General features: G+C 40.0%; 1 protein-coding gene across 3 annotated transcripts; it reads right to left on the bottom strand.

Moving 5' to 3' along the window:
• Positions 1-215: 215 nt before the first annotated feature.
• LOC111247169 (muscle-specific protein 20-like) lies at positions 216-22,368 on the bottom strand. 3 transcript variants are annotated; one of them, XM_022797806.2, is made up of 4 exons: positions 22,153-22,368; positions 2,648-2,772; positions 1,749-1,953; positions 216-1,314 (listed from the first exon to the last, which is right to left on the bottom strand). In XM_022797806.2, exons 1-4 carry the CDS (start codon positions 22,201-22,203, stop codon positions 1,135-1,137), a joined length of 561 nt encoding a protein of 186 aa, XP_022653541.1. In that variant the 5' UTR covers positions 22,204-22,368; the 3' UTR covers positions 216-1,134. The 3 variants fall into 3 exon arrangements, with proteins under 3 accessions (XP_022653541.1, XP_022653543.1, XP_022653542.1); XM_022797808.2 differs by lacking the exon at positions 22,153-22,368 and adding an exon at positions 17,669-17,872; XM_022797807.2 differs by lacking the exon at positions 22,153-22,368 and adding an exon at positions 14,316-14,813.
• Between the last annotated feature and the right edge of the window lie 69 nt (positions 22,369-22,437).

Genomic DNA, 22,437 nt, shown 5'->3' with positions numbered 1-22,437 from the left:
GCCTTGCCACTGACCTTAAAACACAGTGCCAAATGTATCATAAACATCTTTAAAATTTAAAAAAAAAAAACATTAACAAATGGCGCTCTAAGTAGCCCGCCTTTTAATCTGGCCCAAATGCTAATTCAGACTGGCAGCTACCCTATTTCGTGGGATGCACCGAAAACAACTAGGCTATAACAAGCAGAAGTGCTAACGTGCTGAATGAAAACATATTTGTCTCTAAGAAAATCAAATTTTGTTTAATAATATTTATTTGACAGATCATTCAGATATTTAGATGAATCATCGTTATAGCGACCTTTATTTGTTCTCGTTTTGATATATTACCGCTACGATGTGTTTAACTGAAATACCTTTTTTGCGTCAGCAGTAGCCCTAAAATGTTTGCGGCCATGGTGATAGTAAGACAGTAGGTATTATTCTTGTTCGATTGGGTTGGTTTATCTGATTTTTTCCCATGTAATTTAGACAACAAGAATAATGATCACAATTATAGCAGCAATTGATGATAAGACGATGTTGGCTATGATTCATATACAGTATCTTCCGTATATTGTCAGCCATTTTCTAGGTGAGATTAAAGGATGACCATCTGTCAATATGCTGGGTTTCTAGCTATGCTCCGTACTTCGCTATGCATAACGTGCATAGCCATAGGAACATCACAAACGACCCAATTTTTTTGTGTTTAGGAAGTACCACGTGCCATTAGAGTACAATTACCGTGACAAAAAAATCAGGACGCGAAATGTAATGGATGGTCGTACTAAGGGCGCTGACTAACAAATCTGACTGCACTTGTTAACAAGGGTAAGATAGAGTTATTTGGAAGCTTTTTCTATGGGAAAACGGTTTATGGTGTGCATCGGGATGTCGCTGAGAAGGAGTGCTCAGCCGTCCGGGATGAGGAGTTGTATTAAAGAGGATTGGAGATTCAAAAGCTCTACAGAAAGGTGCATTGGAAAAAGCACCAGTTGTCCTTGTCCTAGTCGTCATCAAAAGCTGTTAAAACTCATAATGCTAACAGATGTCGCTTTGTATCATATCGTTGTTGGGTTACGTTATTGCAATAATCTTCTAATTAGTATGTTCATGTATGGTGGGGTCAGATAGAAATGCTATTCAGACTCTTCACATGTGACGCGTGTTGCCAAAGTTCTGCCCAGACTGGTTGGCACCTTTGTTTGTGCCCATCTGCAAATTAATGACACCTTCGCCAGCGCGGAGCTGCTCTTCGGTGAACTCGCGCTTGTTTTCCTCAGAAGGTTTTGGCCCGATGAATGGACCCTGGAACTCAGGATGGAAATAGCACTGCAAAGTACACAGAGCGCACGTAATGGGTGTACCTTCAGTTAATGTGTCACTAAGCACGGTTTGGTCTCCAGCATTAAGCCTCACAAAACTATTTTCGTGTGTTTGAGACTCACTCTGTTTATAGCCGACAAGATATACTATCTGTATACTTATTTTTGCGAAAAGCCTCAAGACATTATAGAATGTGTATTTAGCGACTTATCATTATCGACAACCAGTATAGTTCTATGTGATGTTGGGCTCTAGTTATTATTCCTGCTGCCTTCTGCGTTCTGAATGGGCCATATGCAACGAAACATATACAGAAGCACAATAATCGATTCGGCGCCTTGAACAATGGAATATCGTTTAGAAAATAGGTAACCTTTTAAAAAAACACATTGTTTTTTATTTAAACAAACTACATGTCAGCTCGTCCCTTTTATACTTACAGCGCGTCCGACGGCCATAAGACACTGGGTAACCTGGGGGATGTTGCGGCGCTCATAGAGATCAACGGTTTGGAACACATCGATCTCGGGCACGCCCCACGCCTTACACGCCTCCTGGAAACGGTTGATATTTTCCATTTGCTTGAACTGTCCGCCGGATGTGTTGATCTTGGAGATACAGCCAGGCATCAGTTTGTTCATAAAGCTGTTGAAAAAATAGTAAAGATAAAAAAAAATAGAAATTACACGGACGCTTGTAATATCAGTCTATTATTTAACGCAATTAGAAGCTGATTTGAAATGATCTTCAAAATAATATTCTTTATAATATACTACCGCTTGGACAGTGTTTAATATGAGCTCAATTTTTTAGCGATTCTGCGTTTTTTTTCTAACGTTCATGACTGCATTTTCCGGCGCCACCTGCAAAATTTTAATTCTGGTTGAAGTGTAGTACTGATCCCGCGCCTCGTGTCATGATCCGTAGCAAGTGTTCGCTGCGGCCGACTTGGCACCAAGCAGCTTTGAAATTACGCTGACTAAAAAGCTTTTAAATGTTAGTTATACTTGAGAAGTAGTTGCACAACCAGATCTTCAAGGGTGGGTATCGTCCTTTGCATTTTTCAGACCGGCTGAATACGTACAGCTAAGTAAAGCCGTTCCTTGTTAGATACGCTTGAAAAATTGAACAGGAAGTTTCTTGAACATTCACATGAAGCTTGGAATCATCAGCGCTTCTTTTTCGTTTTGGCCTTATTCTAATATTAGTGTCCTTATCGTTGTTACCGTTGGCTGACCTGAAGCAAAGCTTTGACCTTACTTTCAAGTCCTCAAGCCTTAATTATCCAACAACGATTCCCTCCGTGCACTACGTTAGGTCCTCGACTCTGTGTACTCACTGGCAAAGAATTACGCCGTCCTTGAGCACGTCCTCAATAGCTCCTGCGGGCAGTTTCTGGCCAACAATATCTCCCATCCACGCGAGAATATCGGCTTCTAATTGAGCGTCCCGTTTTCCAGCCAACTGAAGTCCATAGAATCAAGAAACGAGCAAAATAACGAACTTAGAAGATTAAACGGACACGATAACCACATCAAATAAGACGAATCTTGATTTTTCTCTTTTGTATCTTGAAGAAAAAAAGTTAATTCGGACTGAATTTCAGTCTCTGTTACAGATCGGCGTTCAAACGCTTCACCATTAAATTGTCGGAAAAGTGACAGTTTCTGTAGCTAAATTGTTTTGAAGCCAGATAGTACAGTTAGTATAGCTTAAATTTTTGATGTCATTTGAAAGTAGTCGAATTAGTAGTAGTCGGTGTGCCAAAAATCCTTGAGACTTAGAAAAGAAAGAGCACTTTTAAAGTATCTAAAATTTCTACAAAGTTTCGGTGTATTTTATAGTTTTACTACAATTAAAAAACAAGCACTGCCAAGGTCCACAAACAGTTGTGCTGTTTGTGATCAATAAATACTACTGGAAAAAAACAGTCAACGATGCTACACTGTCGCTTTCGTAGCAGAGATTTCAATGTGAAGAATGTACCTTCTCGTGGTCTACCTATTACGCAAAGAATTGATGATGAAATTATTGCGAAAGTTTAGCCAGACCAACATGGAAAATGCCGATGATATGGTTCTAAAAGACACAGCGAAATCGAGCCACTTCTGAGGTGATCGATGACGGATGATGAAGAGTGGATCACATATGGGAACAATATCCGAGAAAGCTTGGGATCAAAACGAAGAAAAACTTAACGATCTCTGATAAAACGTCGACAGACGCCGAAGACTGGAGTGTGGTGGAATTTGAAAGGAATCGTCCGTTATGCGCTGCTGCTTCTCCGTAAAACGATTGACTCGGACCGCTACTATTAACAACCGACAAGACTACAACGAGGTATTGAAAAAAATTTACTGAGCCAGTGAATAGAAGGAGCGTCATCCTCCGCCATGACAACGTTAGGCGATATATATTTTTCATCAATGCATCTCCCGTACAGCCACCATTTTACACCACCGGACCATTGTACTTTAGCTTTTACAAAAGTTTCGTAATGACGTTTATTTAATTTCAATGGATGCATGCAAAATTAAGCTGCTACAACCTCTCGTCCAGAAACTACAAAGGTTCTACATGTTAAGACGTTATTATGAAAGTGTCAGAAGATCCTTGATCAAAATCAACATTTCGATGACTCTAAACATCGCATTCGCATGGATCTAAATCGTCATGATCAATGTAACATCATCTAGGTCATCTGGGTACGATTACGTCAAGGAACCAGGGAATGAAAGCTAAGTTAGCGCATTCGTATAACTGCATTCTGACCGTTTTTTCGTTGCAACCTTGCCTGCTTAGACTCTCTATAGCCTCTTAAGAAGAAACAAAACAACCTTTTTTCAGCAGACTTTTACTACGATAAGGTGACATTACGAGGTGACATTTCTTCTGTTTAATTAGCCGTAAGCCACCATTCTACGTTCAGGTTTAATTCCCTATGCGGTTGCCTTCAGGCAGACATTTTAGCCGCATGAGCAATGGAGGTCCGAGCAATACCGCCATCTTTTGATAAGCGACTGGCTATCGGCTGATTTTGGTTGGGTTTCACCAGCAGCGAAGGAAAGACCCATACAAATTAAACATTTGCCATTGGCAGTGTCTGTATGGAAAACCATTATAGATATGTACAAAAGAAGATGCAGAGCTTGTGTATATTAAAATGTACATTACATTCATTTCATCCGATGGGTTTTATAAGTGTCGAAGTTTTACTAATCTATAGTCAAAATGAAACGGGATACTACATTATATTTCAAAAATGAAATCATCTAGTTGCAGTTTATCTCAACGCAAAAGCCCATTTGCCCAGCTGCTGTCTTCGTGGCATCTCTTTTTCCGAGAAACAGTGCAATATTTCTTAACACTAACTACCGAACTCAGGCGTAGGAATTCACAGAAACCATGTGTCCATTACTCTGGTAGATTACCTAAAACTATTACTGAACATTGTTTGTAATAGGATTGTTTACAAGCCTGTATCTGGTCCAGCTTAACGGTCGTCGTTTTCTCAATACAACTAGCTAAGACTACTGGTAATATTAAGCTCATAATCATCTATATATCATATAAGTACCTCCGATGAGCCTCCCTTGATTCCAAATAAAGAAACGTGACTGACAAGTGAGAAATTCGCGTGCACGTTACGATAAAAGGTATGTAAAGTTCTGTATGTAAAGAATGACGGGCCCTATCTAAGATGTCAGACCGTTAAAGGTTTGACGATCAGAATAGCGAGGCCTTCAAGGAGAAAGAAATGCTACCAATATGCCAACAACACCGGACGGCCATATGTAGACGCTAAGGGGTCATAAAAACGTGAAAAGTTACATGAGCCACAAATAGTGGGGCGCTTCTGACCGAGAACCGGTTAAAGGGAAACATTAGTGGATCATCTTGACCTCTATTCAATGGTACACAGGGTTTTCGAGTCAGAGTTCCTAATCAGAGTTCTCGAAATAAGTATAGCATTAGTTAGAGTGTGGCATAAGCTTAAGCATTGCTTAAGTAATTCACTAACAAGAGAGTGCCTTTGTGCTTGATACATAACGGACTTAACAGTCATTAGGTATAATAGGTAAAGAATGACTGTGTACTTATAAGCATCATTTATATATTTTTCTATTCGTTGTCGTAGACACCTAACGATATTAGACGATATTAGTGAATTTTAATAAGCACTATGTATCAGCAGTAGGAGAGATAGTTTCGAAGACTTCAAGTAGAGTGAGAGAGGGACATGCCATCGAAGTAGGTATAAAAAAAACTAACTAAGACAAAGCTAAATTAGGACGGGAGCGGAGTAAATACGAGAGTTTAAAATAAGATATGATTGAACCGATAAGACGCACTCAGAAATTTTGAACTTAATGCGCCGGGCAGGAGTGCCGCCAAGGTAGAGCAAAAAAAAAACCGGAACGAGAGCTGTCGCGAGGGTAAGAGCGGGTCAGAATCAAGCATATAGTAAAACCTGTGATCTGGACTGCATAAGGTGATCTGACTATGTATTAACAGAGCTGCTGTTGCCGTTCTTGGCAACATTGGCTCCTGTTTTTTGCTACAGGAGAAAGGGTCTCTTGCAGAGAGTGTGTCAGAAGTAGTCCACTGAAGAATTTAGGTGCATAACATGTCATGGGCGTTATTCTAGACCAACGATAAGTATACCAGGACAATCCATAGAATGCTTCCTAATGTATACAAGCTAGCCATTATATACAGAGGGTTCCAGTTCGAACGTGACGAAGACATAGAGCGTGCCTCATCATGTATTGATTGTATATTCGCTTTTGGAGTGAAAAATGGGCGCGTAAAAGAGGCGGCGAACACAACAGCTCCTTTTGCTCTCTTCTTAGAAATAAAAGGTTGGAAAAGCTCCTGTCCGGCGCTTTCTCGTTTCTGCAGGTGTGCTCCAGCTCATGGCCACAATGTAAGTTTGACCTGAATAATGGAATAAATTTACGGTATGTACAATGTACAGTATGTAACTGTCGAGCAAAATGGACAGTTTGACGGAACAATGTAAATGAGAAAGGGTTCGTTCTGTGCGAGTGTGTCATGTGACATGACAAATCGATTTTATCCGGTACCAACGAGGGAAGTAACCATAATCTCTGCTTGAGAAAAAATGGCTAACGGCGCTTTTGTGGAGAAAATAAATATTTCAGTGGTGCTTGGCAGTATACTTTAAGAGAATTCGTGTTTTAAACTTATTATGAGATTTCATTATTTACCCGTAGATTGCAATGGATCCTGATATCGGCAGCCTTCTGATGTTAAAAACAAAGCCAAGAACGTTCCTTTGAGAACAAAGCTTAACGTTTTTCAAAGCTTCTTCGTACAGGTCTTGAAATTCTCATATATCAATACCTGGACCTACTTCGTCCTGTAAAGCTTGCTTTTATGAACTGGCTTCGTGGTACAGAAAGTGTGTTGCAGACGCGAGAATCGACTTAAGATTCCTTTAGGTCCTGCTACATGTAGCATACGCATTGCGTTTTATTCAAATGTTACACCTTTACTTACTCACTGGGCTAGTTCGATATATTGTTCTCTTGCAATCTGTCTATGCCTTGCTAATATTGATGAAAGTAAGTCAGCACGGGATGTGAAACTAAAAACTAGGGTTTTGGATGTTATATTCCACCATAATATTCTATATTCGTTTGTTTAGCTATTCAGAAATTTGGTAACGTCATTCACGGTATCTCGTTTATATCAACAAGGATTAATGGACGTCAACTGCGTGGCAGCGTTTGTGGTTCTATAGATTAGCCTAAGCTGACCTTAATTAGAGCAGACACCCAATGCTTTTCTCTCCAGAAACAGATCCTTCCAGACAAACCATGAAACCAAGCGCCGCGCACGCGCTTTACTTCGGCCTTTGTTTAACTATATGCCGTCGCAATTTTTTTTTAATAGAAGGTGCCATATATATTTGAGGTTATTCATAATGATGCCAGCCGGACATTGTAATAACGACTGCAGAATTACCCCCAATGTCTTTTTAAGAAGAGCTATGTGTCGTTTATACGACGCGACTAAAACTCAGTTTGCAGAGTTCAGAGAGCGGTTCAGAAAAAAACGTTGCAGAACTAAATGTGGAAACTTGTAGTTCCGAAATTTCGGCATAGTTGGAAAGGTAACAGAATGTAGAGTATATGGGGGTATATGACTGTATACCACTGGGCACATTTTTCACAGCCTCGCCAAGGCCCTCGAAGGAAATCAGTTATTATCGCTTGTCGTCCGGCTTGTTTCCGCAGTTGTCATCTACGTTCGATTCCATCGATGCTCGCTTTTAGGATAAGTCTTCCATTTTTTATGTTCGATTATGACACGCATCAATAATACAGTTATAGATTATGAAATGCGTAGACTATGATAGTGTCTTCGATGTCACATTAAGCTTTATAATTTCTAAACAGGTTAGAGGACGTATGGTATCATGGTAAAACGTAATTACAAAAAGAAAACAAAGAATAAAATTTAAAAAAATATTTTCATTTTACTACTTACATACACACACGTAACGATCTTCATTTTTTGCTTTATCCCAACCATATTCATCATCATCATTCCATTCTTCATCATTCATTCCATTTTTCAACGAACTTCAATTGACCATATCAATATAGCCAAGATACAAACAAAAAAAGTATAATATTTTTTTGATCTCGATGCTCCAGCCGTATCATGCATAACGAAATCGACTAGATCGTTGTATGGTTAATTATATTCCTTCTGTATGCACCTCACTAGATAATTGGTTATATATATCAATATAGTTCTATGTTACCGTATTACTTTTATAGCGATATAGCCGCTGAGATATACGATGGCGATAGGGACTTTGCAAGCAGCAGTGAGTCCAATGCGTTGCCTTTGTTGCCTAAGGCTAATCGGGTTTATGTGTGCGGCTTGTTCACACTTGACAGCCTCTCTGCGACAGAAATATGTGATTTGACTGCGGTGCAGTTCAATGATCAGCGAAAAGACGCACTGAAGGTCACAGAGCAAAAAACGCTCGAAGTCCCAGAGTCTGAAACGTTGCCAGATTTTGCTAGTGAATCTCAGCCAACCCAAGATTCTTCCTATACAACGCACATATCCTGGGCATATAATACGTCCGTTCTAGCAGAGGTCTTTTATAGCACGAAAGAAACAACTAGGAACCTTATTATCATTTAACGTTTACGAGTAAAGCTCATTGGTGGAAAACATTTATAACCATCTCCCAGAGATCGTGACGTCAGACTCGCGAATGTTTCCGAGTTTTTATTTCATTGAGCATAACGATAGCCCATGAATGTACATCGACACCATGTTTGGCCATAGATATTATAGGACGTTATTCAAAGTTTTTTTCGGAAAAAGACGGAGGATATTCCAAGCCAGTCAAAATGCTCCAAATACCCTGGTATTCACCTGGTAATTAATTATACAGCATATGATTCAAGTTTTAAGTTTAATGCTAACGGTGTTCCAGATTGTAGGCCATCAGCACAAAACGAAGCGCCAACGTTCGGCTTCGAACCTGGACCATCTTTCGAATAGTATGAATGTTAAGTTGGCTACCGTGTTTCACTCGAGACGTTTGGCTAATTGAACTTCACCCTGAAGGTGCATGTTGAGCTCATGCATGCTACATGCAAGCACCAGCCAGTAACCTCAGTGACGCACGTTTCCAGTGCAAGATTTCAAAATACACAAGCCCGTCCATCACGGTTTCTTCTCGCGTGACTATTATCGTTATTGCTTTTATTAGTATAATCTGAACGTGTTATCAGCAGCCGGACGAGGGAGCTAGGAACAGATTTATACGACCACCTTTACGCGAATCCGAGTCTAGAAGCGGAGTACGGATAGGTTTAAGCAATGATACAATGGCTGCGTCAGAACGAAATAGACAGCTAGCTATTCCTAGTAGTCAGGGCCAGTCAAAGCCTCTAAAAAAATCAGAAATAAATCAGAGAAGCGCACAGTCGACGCGTTTGTGTGTCCAGATGTGCCGGTGACGTACCATTCCGTATGGTAGCCTTATAGTGTGTTTGATTGTCGTGTTTTGCAACAGTGATTTAGGAGTTTGATATCTGAATAGACTAAGGCTCGATGCTTAGCCTGAATAATAGGCTAAGAATGGGGTCGGCAGTTCGTGCGACGAAAAATGAAACGTAGCGACAATGAAAATACAGTTATGAGCAAAAGTAAAAATATATTCATCAAAAAGGACAAAAATGTTCGTGCCATAACGACATAGCTGTTAACGTCGGTCATACTTTCTGTCTGTCCTGTATGTCCCTTGATGAGATCGGTAGGAACCCTTTTGGCCAACACGAGCTTAGCTGCCTAAAGAGGAGTCGGGGACGGCGTGGCCTAAGTAGCTAATGCGCATCTCTGCGAATGCGTTATCATGCAACTTATAAGCAAAAAACATGCTACAACGGTGTTTCAAATTTTAACCTTGGAAAGATTTTCCAGATATTAATAACCTGGAAAATAAGATGTTACTAAGATTAACAGCTGGTTGTATGGTTGCTATACCGTTTCATAGTATTATAGGGAAAATTCCAAGTAAATCCAGCAGAATCACTCTTGTGCGACTCTTAATGAGGGCTAGTCCCTGATGTTCTACCTAAAGAAGGTGATTCCGAAGACTTGTTCGCAGAGGATTAACAAATTTGAGAAGTGCAAAGGTTCAACGTCGTTCTATATGCACAGGTAAAGGACATGTTTGCCGGTCGACCCAAAGGACATCAAGTGGCTAAACAGCATTATTAAGAAAAGCGGTTCCTACGTATATCACGATGTATTCCCCGGCCTGGCTAATCTTTCAATTCAAGTTATTAACCAGTTAATTGAAGGAAAAATTCTATTGCTCCGGTATATAATCTGTGTCGAGTTCAGCTTATGTGCATCAGTTACACAATTCTTGTGGTTGGTACACTTCGCTGCCCACGAAAGTAAACACCACATCCTCCTCACATTCGCGTTCATGCTGTTCCGTAACTCAGACGTCGATTGCCTTTTGTTTAGGTTGAGGAACGTCGCCGAATTTCCGCTTTTATGTGTAGACGTGCACACGTAGACAGCAAAAGCATCGACGAACCGATTATCGCGTATAGTTGGTTCCTGCCATTGTCAAAAAGGCCGAACCATTTCCAGTCTAAATGTTATCTGTCTGCCAAATATTGACTACTTGTTTGGGTTATACATCGCGATCCCCTTATTACTGTCCAACTGAAGTCCCAAAGAAACTCCGCAGTCAAGACACAGGCCAAACAAAAGGTGGATAATACTCATGCCGTCTTATCCATGTTGACAACACACCGGCCACAAAGCTGCGTAAACGAGCCACGGGTGGACGCTGGCGTAGTGCATAACGCACGGCAAACCAACAAAATCTCGTTTTCTGCATCCAACATGTTCCCTGTTGCTCTCAGAAAAAAGCTAGTCCAGGTCGTACTTCCATATCTATTGCTTCATAATCTCTCTATTAACGAAAGGAAAGGCGAACTTGCTAAAGAGGAAAGTACTGGATAATATGCTTGGTAAAGAGGGCGCATCTTCCGTTCGCTAAGAGGGAACCCATGCACAATCTACCTTACCTACGTCCTTATTTTGCAGAGCATACATCAAAAAGCAATCAATTTCTACAGAAAACCTTAGTAGACGGCACTTCTGCGGTGAACTAGCGAGTGCCGTACAACGAATGTTCTTGGGTAGGCATATTATCCTCTGCATCGGTTAGTTTTGCGTGTAAAGCACACGACTAAGCAGAGATGGGTCTAAGTATTTGCTGCAAATTCGTGTTTAAGCCCGAGATTTCAATCAAATAATCTAATTTTTTTTTGTTTATGGCGTGAGTCAAACTTGCCGCTTGTGTAACGTAGCTGAGCGTATTATACAGTTGCAAATGACCACAATCGATCCGAGAAAATCTTTAGAACAGGATACGATATTACTTATAAATGCCATACGAGTCACCTCACAATACCTAAACCATCAGATGGTATAAGAGCTCGATCATCAGTAGATACAAATATAGTACTACAGTAATAAAATTTACGCTACGAAACGGCGGATTGGCATAATGTGTCCTGTTATTTGTACGACAGAGCTTTGTTCGGATCAGATTATGCAGAAGCCTAGGAACATAGGCGAGCCTTGGGGAATACGAACTAGGCGCAGTTTAGCGCTAAATGGAAGTGTGAAACGTAATAGGAGTTAAACAAAACGCTACAAATACGCTCGTATTGTTGTTAACGGCTACCAATCGATGAAATACATGCTCTTCGAAAGAACGCGGGCCCGGCTTCCATTTTTCACAACAATGTTTCAAAGTAAACAGACAATGACTTGAAATCATCTTTTCAATAATAATATGTATTGGTAATAATCACCTAATTAATAATAATCATCATCTTTATCTATAATCGTGGTTTCTGTGAAGAAAATAACCATACAAAAAATAATGCGAGAACATTTACGTATATGAGCACAGCTTTTGATTTCGTTCGTTCAATACTCAAGGTATACTTTTCTTTGGGGTTGGGGTTGGGGTGGAGGGGTCAAGGCAACTTGCTTTTGTGATAGATCCACTCGTCTCTACGAAACAGCTAGGCGATGGAACATTTTGTAGCGTTATCCTAGCGAACGCCAAGAGTCCTTTTACTGTGTTTATAAGAATAGCTGCTTAAGTTACGACAACTCGTACCTCAAGTTATGTTCTCTTTAGATGTGTATGCGCGAAAAAACAAAACTATAGCGTCAGGTCATGAAAATACTAAAATCACGGATAGCACCTTTACCCTTGCTTTGCTCGATTGGAATTGTAGTATTTTCAGAAAAAAACAGTGCTACAATGTGATGTAGACAAAGCCTAGGTCATTTTGACAACGAATTAAACTGTCAGGTTGGCGGAACCGGCTGGATGTATTACAGCTTCACAGCTAAATGTAGTTGTTACCTCAAGTAAAATCAGTAGAATTAGAGTATTGGTGACCATGCGAAAAAGCTTCTTCGACAGATATCAAATTCTCTACTGGAAGCAACACGTAAACGTAATGGCCTAACGCAATAAGGAATAATCGTCTATAATAATTGAACACGCGACCTGCTTGAGATTGGCTTACGCCTTTGAAAACTATGGGAAGACGGCAGCCGTGACCTATGAATCTTCGAGAAGGACGACTCTCAGCACAGCGTGAACTGGATCTGTCCGTCTTATATCGGTGACCAGTGGCAAATCGAGGCACCAGTAAAGGTCAGACGTATTCGATGAGGCCGCCAACGAAATGTTTCTGCGAATTTTCTGTAAATGAAAAATATGTCGTCTCTCGTGCGTGAAAAAGACCAGTCTATAATGACTGTATGTGAAAAATGTGAGAACTGCGAAAATGCTTCAATACGAAAACGGTTTAATGTTTGATTTCTCACAGAGTACAACGTTGAGCTCCTACATAAATTCGAGCGTATTAAAGATTGAGAATATTAATAGAGTCTAATAAAGCAACAGGTCATCAAAAAAGCAGGCTTAGCTAAACGTTCTCTTACAATGCATTCGTCAATAAATGAGCTATATAAATGAACACAAACTAGAAGATGATCTGTGGCTTCACGCTTTATTATGCTCATGTATAATTTCATAAACGAGTTTGTATTTGAGCGGCACGCTTATCAGTTAACGATTACTCCAAATTATGTATGCTATTTAACGTTACGTTGAATACAATGAATGGCCTTCTTTCCTAGCAACGATTTTAGGCCAGAAAGTGCCACGAATGTTAGTTTTCTTATTGAATCTAAAATAAAAGCTCACATCGTTATAACTTATTGCATCAAAAATGAAAGCTTCTACCCAGCGATGGAACCGCGCTTGCTTATTATGGGACCAAAGGCTTTAAATCGCTTTATTGTTTTTCGTAAGCTTAGTTACCTTTTTATTTTAAGTTAGTTAACTTTTAATTTTATACCCTTACTGTAGTACTCTGACAGCCGCTTCTGAATAGTACATTATCTATTTAACGAATCAAGATTGTAAAGATGCGAGTATAACATGGGCAAGTCAACTGCGTACGTTTTTATAGCTCTAGCGATTATTGCGCTAGGGACACCCTCGTAAGCAGTCATATTTGGCCTCTAAACTTAGAAAGCCACGTATTTGCTATACGATTTACCGTATGTGTATAGGTTTTGATAATTGAACTCCTAAACTGTTCCCATGTGTCGTTTCGATGACAGCTGTTGCAATTTTTCTACCCTTTCTTTAACTTGTAGTACATTATAAGGCTGAAACGGATTTTTCCTTTAGCAGATAAAGAGCTAATTGATGGTTTATTGAGGCTAATTGAGGGATCGACACATTGTCGAACGCTTTGTTTGGGCTTATTCCTTTCTCAATATCTTTGGAGCCAACTGATGCAGTTTAGAGTAAGGCATTAGCATCGACAAGCCCAACATAGTCCAATTAGGCTTATAAAAGAGGGTTTAGTCTAAAATACAAAATTTACGTTGGAAGTGTATTTTTTACCATGTTGCTTAGCTACACTATTGAAACATAAACAAAGAAGGCTCGTCCTAAGATACTGTACACCTATTGCTCCACGGGTATAAAAAGCTCTCACTTTGAATGAGAGTCTTGCAAGTATATAGTATGAATAATCTGTTGTATATAGTATAAAGGAGCACCACACGGCACCACAGAAGCTCAGGTCACGAAAGGAAACTAAATGCGGCTAAACCGATCAAAGCTTTTGCGGGTTTTCCGACACAGACTTCAATTTAAATTTGCTTTTCGACTATAAATGTAATTTAGTAAATTAAAAAATTTTCAGGTACAAGGCCGCATCAATTTGCGTATACCCAACTACGTTAGAACCGGAAATCTGTATATATATATATAACTCTTTTACCTGCGTTCTAATACGATTAGCAATGCCACAACGAACTCAAAGCAACTGGCATTAGTAAGACGAATATCTTAGAAAAGTTTTTTAGTTTAAACTTACTTTATTGGCAACCTGCGCACTTAATCCGTAACCGGGTCCACGGTTGGCCATGATGATATTTTAAGTGCTCGTGTCTCACAGTTTAGTGTATTTCAAGCACTAGTACAGTAAAGCTTTCACTTACGACTAATTTTCGTCTATATTAGTTTTATAATTGTGTTTCTTATATGAACAGGGTTTCGTATCCCGGCTTCCGTTGAGTTCACTGCAGTTGAGCCCAACACGTAAATGACATTGGGCAAAAAATCTAACAGCACTTAGTCACGGGGTATTCTTAATCGTAAGAGGCGTGGTCTTAGATTGTTTTTCTCGTAAGCGACGTTTAATCGGCACCATGAAAAATGACGCATGGGTAGTTTCTTCCAACGGACTGCGTTTCTCGTTGTTTCGGTCGACGCGGCTGGCCAACGGCGCGACCCGGAGAGCCTTTTATACAACCTACATTCGTCTGGCTGCGCCCACTGTAAATGAAAGAGCCAAGACGAGAGAGCAAGATTCAAGCTCTGCCGGCAAAGCAGTCAATGAACACTTTGTCGAAGAGGGCTCCGGCAGCCCCATAGACCCAACATCCGAGCTTTAGGGTAGCGCTCAACAGAAGCCGCTGCTCTAGATAGTAGTTTGTACCACAACTAGCAAAAACCACCATAAGAGTACCAGTGAAGATGAAAATATTCAAAAGAGACCGGTCCTAAACGTTCAGCCTCATTAGGTTCAGTTAATCTAACGTGTATGATGTAATACAACTGACTAACGTTCGGAATAACTCCTAATAAAACACGGCTGGTTCGTACAGATTTTGATATTAAGCCGTGTACTGACTGCACGTAAACGCAGGTGAGTATGATAACAGTATAATTTAGAGAATAAATAATAAGAATACTGCTTTTCCTTGCGAGGATAAATATAGTTGCGTTAGATGACAATTTGAGGTAGTTGGGAACACGTAGCTTAAGATGATGACAGCTTTCACTGTCGGAGGTCGATCAGCAGATAGAAATTCGGAAGGAAATCTGTTCCAGATTGCTTTAAATGCGTTGAAAACGATCAGACTGTATAAGTAACATAGAGTTAATTGAACCTGTCAATCTCGAGCAATCTCTAGCAATAGTACACATTGGAGGCTGAATTTTCTTTTTAGTACTCAGGTTTTTCGCTTGGTTAACAGGTCTCCTTTGTAAGTGCTGAACAGGTGTGCAAGCTAGGAGTAGTTGCTAGCACTTTATGCTGTATAGAAGAGTTCTCTGAAGACAAATACATTTACTGAATACATCGGTCAGTCAGAGATGAAACGGAATATATATGATTTATAAAGTGTTCAACATATGTTGAATCGGCCAGATGCTTTCGATTAACTTTAGCTGTGAATATTTCAAGTATACCCCCTTGCACTTGTCATTTCGTTGAAGCGGGCTTGACCAGTGCATGGACGCCGCCTAAATTTTTTAGGACACGAGGTAGTGATAATTGTCCCTACTTGTAGGAATTTATTAGTAATTTTATTTGTCCGTGTAAACTGTCATCAAAGATGATTTCTAAAAGAATACATCCATTATATTTTTCTGTTCGACATAATTTTCGAGTTTTAAGAAACTTTTTTGAGTTTAAGAAACTTTTCTTTCCAGATTAACTTTGTTAGTAACATATTGAAGTTCAAAAACCGGGCTTTTATAAACAATTTACTTTCAATCAATTTGATATAAAAGAACTGAGACCGTTTGTCCTCTTCGAGAGAGCGAGAGAAGTTCGAAGAGCTTCGTTCGATTGAAGTGAGTATGCTGTGCCTAGCTGATATCATGTCCTGAGTAAACCTCTTAATATTCAGAACGCAACTTTGGGATACATACAAATCGAGCAATATGCACAAACATTAATTCGGTGCAAATAGTCCTCTTACGCATATGCATATGCAAACAAACAGCCTTAATCCAGTGCAGATTTCCTCGTATCAGTTGGCGACTTCGAGGTTCTTCACAGCAAAATTAGCTATTTGAACTGGAGAAGTTCGACCTGGACGTTGTGTAAAAAAAAAGAAGTAACTTTTGTTAAAAGCATCAGCAGAGAGAGAACTGCTATGAGCATATTCTAATTCAGTAAACACATTGCTTCTTTATTAGCTATATACTTAACATATAGCACTTAGTCTGCGCTCGAATTTTTCGGTTTATTGACATATTTCGTCAGCTCGTCCTGGTTGTTTCCCCACAGGCTTTCTGTTCCCTTGCACAAGCGTGGGTTGTCTGAACAATGCTATTAACGCCCACGGTAGGTGCCAATGATTTGAACTACCAGCACTAGCGTCTTAACAACAAGCGTGAGCGATTAGGTAGTGCGCTCAAAATTCGTTGCAGCTTGCTCAATATCCAAATATTCATAGGGGAAAAGTGTAGCAAATGTGTCGAAGTCAACTGGACAGCGAGTGTATTTAGCGCGTTTTAAGGCAAGCAAGGCAATTGATTAGAAATTATCTATCAGAAAGGGTTTTGCCTTACTAACAGCTTATTTCCTGCTTTCAAAGTCGTCGTCCTCTCTTGATTGTGTACTTTGCCTCACACGACCCTCTCTGTAAGCGAATTCTTTGCTCAGCCACTGAAGATGAATTGTTTCGCTGACCTGGCTTGTTTACACGCTTTGGAAAGAACGTTCGGGATTAGAATGATCTCCCTGGCGAAACCTCGTTGGTGCCCGCTTCTTACCACACGAGGTTGTAGGCCGCTGCTGTAACAACAAAGCGGCGAAACAGGATGAAGATACGTGCTAGGACGAGCTATTGCCGTCATAATTATTACAGCACAAGACGGAGAATGACGACAACAATACTGTCGTGTGGCCCTTTACAGTCGTATGCGCATTATGCGACCTTACGGACTGATGTATATGGTAAAGTACCTCCCCAATAACGCTATGTTACTTAGAACTACTTCATTAAACGAATGCGGATTTAGTGACCTGTTGTGACCCAATTCATATATATATATATATACTGTCTAAACCCAAGTTGACGTCAAGAAACATGGGAACGAAGCATAAGGACATGAAAGAAGACGTTTGTAAAACAAGCCAACTTGGAAGTCCATGCAAATTGATCGCTTAGTATTTTGGGTTCTGATTAAGAGAACATTACCATTAAAACAGCTCTTTTAGATACTCTTACGGGTACTGACGTTAATTTTGATTTTGTGCTGAAGATTAGATCTGTCCGGACCGGCAATATGGTTTTTTTAAATCTTTGTCGATATAGTTTGACGTAGTAGAAAAACGATTAATCTGTTCCAATTTCCGTTTTTACTGCATTGTTATATACGTCTGATTAAGTATACCCTTGTAGTCAAGTTATCACATAGGATTGCACGTACCTTGCCGTTTGTGCTAGTTCACTCACTTCCAGTATAAAGTCCAGACAAGGGGTAGGAAACGCCTGATTGGTGTTGGCCGTTACAGTTATACTGAGTGGTCCCCTTTCCCATAGTGCCCTATCTGAAGCACCACCCGCAAAGGGTTGTTGTACCTACCGAACTACGAGTCTAATCAAACTAGAACATAACGATTGTCCTGGAGCTCATCTAGCGTCAACTGTGTGAATATGGAAGGCGGCCTCTGTCGGTCGCCGTTTGCTTTATGTTGGTTCGCGGCCAGCCGGGTTGATCTCGGTATGAGATCAATAGAAGTCCTCTGGCATGCCTAATAATCCAGGTGGTTCTACGCTTGTTGCCAACAATTTCAAGTCTTATTTGAGATTAACTTGATCCCATTAAGTTGAGCTAGCTCCACTGACAGAGGCCGCTATCACCAGCTTTTAACCGCTTTGTCCGTCTAGGACAATGTAAATATCTTTGCACGAGTTTAACTCAAACAGTATTAGTTCAACATTGTCATTTTAGTCCTCCAGACCTGTTGCTGCCCTAAAAGACTAATTAGCCACGATTCGGCTTCTTAAAAAACATTATTTTAAAAATCGTTTGTTTGTTAAGCTAAAACGAATTGTGTATGATCCAAAGCCAGCATTACATGCATTTACTCAAAGCACTTCCCATCAAGTTCTTTTAGATCTTTCCCTGCATACTGCACAAATTTAATTTAAGTAGACACAGTCCCGAAACTTTAAAAAATGCAATAAATTAATACTTCATCGATTCCATGCCTGTAGTGATGCTCCACAATAGGGTCGTGATGAGACATTCAAAAATAATAGGTGCCCCTTCAAACAAGTCGTTTGTAATAGAGCGAACCTCCTTCAGGTGTCTTCAATTTTGCATCATGACTTCAATGACTCTGCACAAAAACAGGATCGCTCGAATTAGTTCAACATTTTAGAATAACAAACTTCCAGGTTCTCTTCTATTAGTACTCGATTAAGCTAAAAATGCACTAATACAGGACTAAAGCTTATAAAAACAGAATACAACTCTGTTACTATTAGAAGTTATGTGCAATTTCAATAGTTTTTTTTTTCAGTTCAGAGTTCCTCTAGGTGTGATAACCTTCACTACTAGCGCCAACTGCAATCGGCGGTATAAAAAGGATTCTGCCCTTAAAACAAATGTACCTGTTTACGCAGTTTTCCAAGTGAAATAAATAGAGTTTATTTTGGAAACTGTTCCAAAAAAGAAAACATAGATTTGCTGCGAGACGTATACTAAGCGCACCTAAAACAACTGTTTAAAGAAAAGACAGCGTATCATTCGGGTCGACGATTCTATATAGGGACGATTCGAGGGACCTAGAAAGATTAGCATTTTCAAAACATATCTGGTAGTTTGAGTGAGCATTTTCCTGACCCTCTACTAATATCGTATATGGATTTAGTAAATTTTGTTAGCTCGATGAATATTTGAAATTGTATAATGCCCTTGTAAATATGTCAAGGCTCTCACCGAGACAAGTAGTTCCGCGTCAAATAGGAGATTGAAGAATATCTATGATATTCTTCACTTGAATCTCCAGTATCGAATTGGTAAGGTTATGTGTTTTACAGTTAATCAGATAAAGTAACAAGCTGTTTTGAATCAAACGTAATAATTATTCTATCTTCATTAAGGTTATAATTGAACGTACGATAGAATTGAATCAGACTAGAAAATGTTTTTTACCATTCCAGAATTGCTCTAGCGCCTTATTTTATTCAGTTGATCAAATACGGGACTGGTCATGTTATTCTACGTCGCACCGCCGCCTTGTTCTCATCCCGTTTGACGACTACTTCTTCGATCTTGTAAACGAAATAAACGCTTAGCCTATGTAAAGGAGACGAGCACGATCTGTATGTACGACAAACAGTGAATGTAGCTGATTCAGCTGATGCAGCTCGGGCTGACCTTTAATTCAATGTTAGCCCCGGCTATCGTACTCAATATGCATCACACCGCGATATCGTCATGTCGTGCACAAACCAGCCGTTTTATGTTATATCTAGGCCACTTGACTAACCGACCATACCAGTACACAACTAGCCTTCATGTCTAGAAGAAAATCGGCCTCTAGAAGAAAAGCTCCGATATCTCACCAGGTCCTAAATAAGGAACGCGTACACGTTCTGTTTCTATTGCTTTCGATAAGAAGGAAAAATAACTATCAAGTGAATAGAAGAACTAATTGGCCAGCTAGTCTGTCTAGCCTTGTAAGTATCAATGCGTTCGATTCGCGTTCACTGGACGGCAAAACGTCAACAATCACACAAAACTCCTGAGTATCCTTAACTTGTGGCTGTTCTCGCTGCATAACAGCAAGTTACATATAGCTCACATCAGCCCCGTTTCATCAAGGAACACCTAACCCGTGAACGACGGAAACGGAACTGAACGCTTGGGTTGCTCATTTCTCTTACGACAATCAGATACAAACAATACGTTCACTCGACCCGAAACAGCAGCCAGCTGCCTTTGTGCCTTACGATAGCCTTAGCATCCTTTTGGGATATATATATGGTCAAATATAGCACTAGCTATATATGAACCGCTTTGTCGTTTATCTCTACTAGTAGCTTATCGCTCTTCGTGCTTACAACTGTCGTCTGCTATTGCCTTTGCTGCAATTACAGCAGACTTCGGTCAAAGATTGGCTCAACCTTGCATCTGGTACAGCAGCAGAATTTTCCACTGCCTTGTCCCAACGCAAAGTCCTATTGCGTTAAGCGTATACACACTGATTTTAGCCAGATGAAGGAAAGTTCAAAGACGTATAGAAATAAATCCTCTCGTTTTCTTTACTTTGGCTAATGCGGGTTTTCTTCGGACAACTGTCAGTCGTGTTCTCGATAAATAACAACGCTATTATTTAACCTAATGCTTTTGGTCATATGGGCAACGTACGAATTATCCTCAGACGCTCGTGGTCGCATTAAGTTCCTAGAAACTGTTGGCGAACGTTTAAAGTATAATGAACTAAAAATTACGTTTACATAAAAGCACAGACCAATGTCGTTTTCAGATATAGAGATGGATATTTACAAGTTTTCTAAGTTGAAATGAGTCCCTCCTTTTTTCTAGCGCCTTGAGAAATTTTTTTGGTTAATTCTTGTCTATATCAACGGATTTTACATGATACGACTGGTGAACTTCTCCTTAGCTCAACGTTCGTTCTGAAGCTGCCACAACTTCACAAAAATAGATGTGGATATTTTGCAAACGTCCATATTGAGATCTATTCCAGTTGCTTTATCTAAATCATGCTATTATAGATCTGACGCTTGCCAATGTATTTCTAAACAATTTGTATATCTGTTTTTGTCACTAAGAGTCACTCATTCATCCATCCATTTGTTCAGGGAATAGGGTACGGAATGAAAGGAAAGTAAATGTTTGCGAAGATATGTACTGTTGTTTGAAACATTAGTCGTTTATACCCAAAACAATTTCTAGTTCCTTCAGTCAGAAGGGCCAGGCCTTATAAAATAGTGCAGTCGTTACTTAAAATTTTTAAGAGCGCAAAGCACTGGCAGAGCATTTCTACGTTAAACTCGAATTCAAGACGTTCTTGACGCTTTTCATCTAATTTATTGCAACCTCTATCAAGGCGCCTGTCGACTATAGCGTTGCTGAGATGATTTTTTTGCGGTTATAACGAATTTGGATGATTTATGGATCGAGGAAGAGCACGATATCCACTTAACTGTAATTTTGAGTTATTAGGAAACTTATATGAGCTGAACGTTTATAAAACTGCACGTCGGCGTGTCTATTGTTGCTAGGAGACTGGTAACAGATATGAAATTTCAGTTCCAACTAACTAACATTATTATTCAGCACTTTTATCATGAGAGATATCAGTAAGGCGATATGGTTGGCGATATTGTCGCAATGCATCAATAAACCTAGAAACTTAATAACCAGAATTGCTTGCATTTTAAGATGGAACTGCGCGTTATGTCAGGATATGGGGCACGCAGGAGACACGTGAATAGGCCTTCTAGCTGGTTGGCCAAACTTGAGTTAGAAACTTTTCAAAAGCTCTGGATATCAGACCGAAGTGATGGTTGCATCCTGCTAAGCTTTATCGTAGAGTGCTCCCAATATTGGTCTCGTTTCGAAACACCGAATCCAAACGTACTTATAACAAGTGGAAAAAGACAGAACAGTTAAACAGAGCCGCCAGCCCTTCTATAATCCGTCCTTCTCCTAATGAAAAACCCATCTGCTCGTGATAGCAAAACTCGGCCATATACTTTGAATCGGTAATTGCCACACCTACCGGAGTTGCGAAATCGATCTGCCCCTGGCAGCGCTAATATTCACAATTTGTTGAAGACTGAAGTGTAAGCGGAAATATCTTGCGAAAATTTCACGCATCGTCGTAGCAAATTCACTCATAAGTCTTCTAGTGGAAAACAGATGTCATCGCCTACCTTGTTGGCCACGGTAGCGCTCAGGCCGTACGAGGGTCCACGTCCGCTCATGTTGTCGTAAGCGTAAGCTAAGATACTTAAAGCACTACCACACTGCCTAAAAGTCTAGCTAGACTCAAGTTTTAGCGACTATCACTGAAAGACCCTGGCTGATCTCGTAGTCGAATCGTTACTTCGACTATCAACGAAATAGATAGGAAAAGATAACGGAGGTCCTATTCCTGCGGCACGCAAGAAGGTAGTGGTCTAGGAGTGTCCGCCCGCCGTCCTATATGATCTCGCACC

This window comes from Varroa destructor, unplaced genomic scaffold, assembly GCF_002443255.2.
Source record: "Varroa destructor unplaced genomic scaffold, Vdes_3.0 BEIS01000003.1, whole genome shotgun sequence".
Taxonomy (NCBI): Eukaryota; Metazoa; Arthropoda; class Arachnida; order Mesostigmata; family Varroidae; genus Varroa; species Varroa destructor.
Note: the sequence above shows the minus strand (reverse complement) of the source record. Positions and strands in the feature narration are given on the sequence as shown.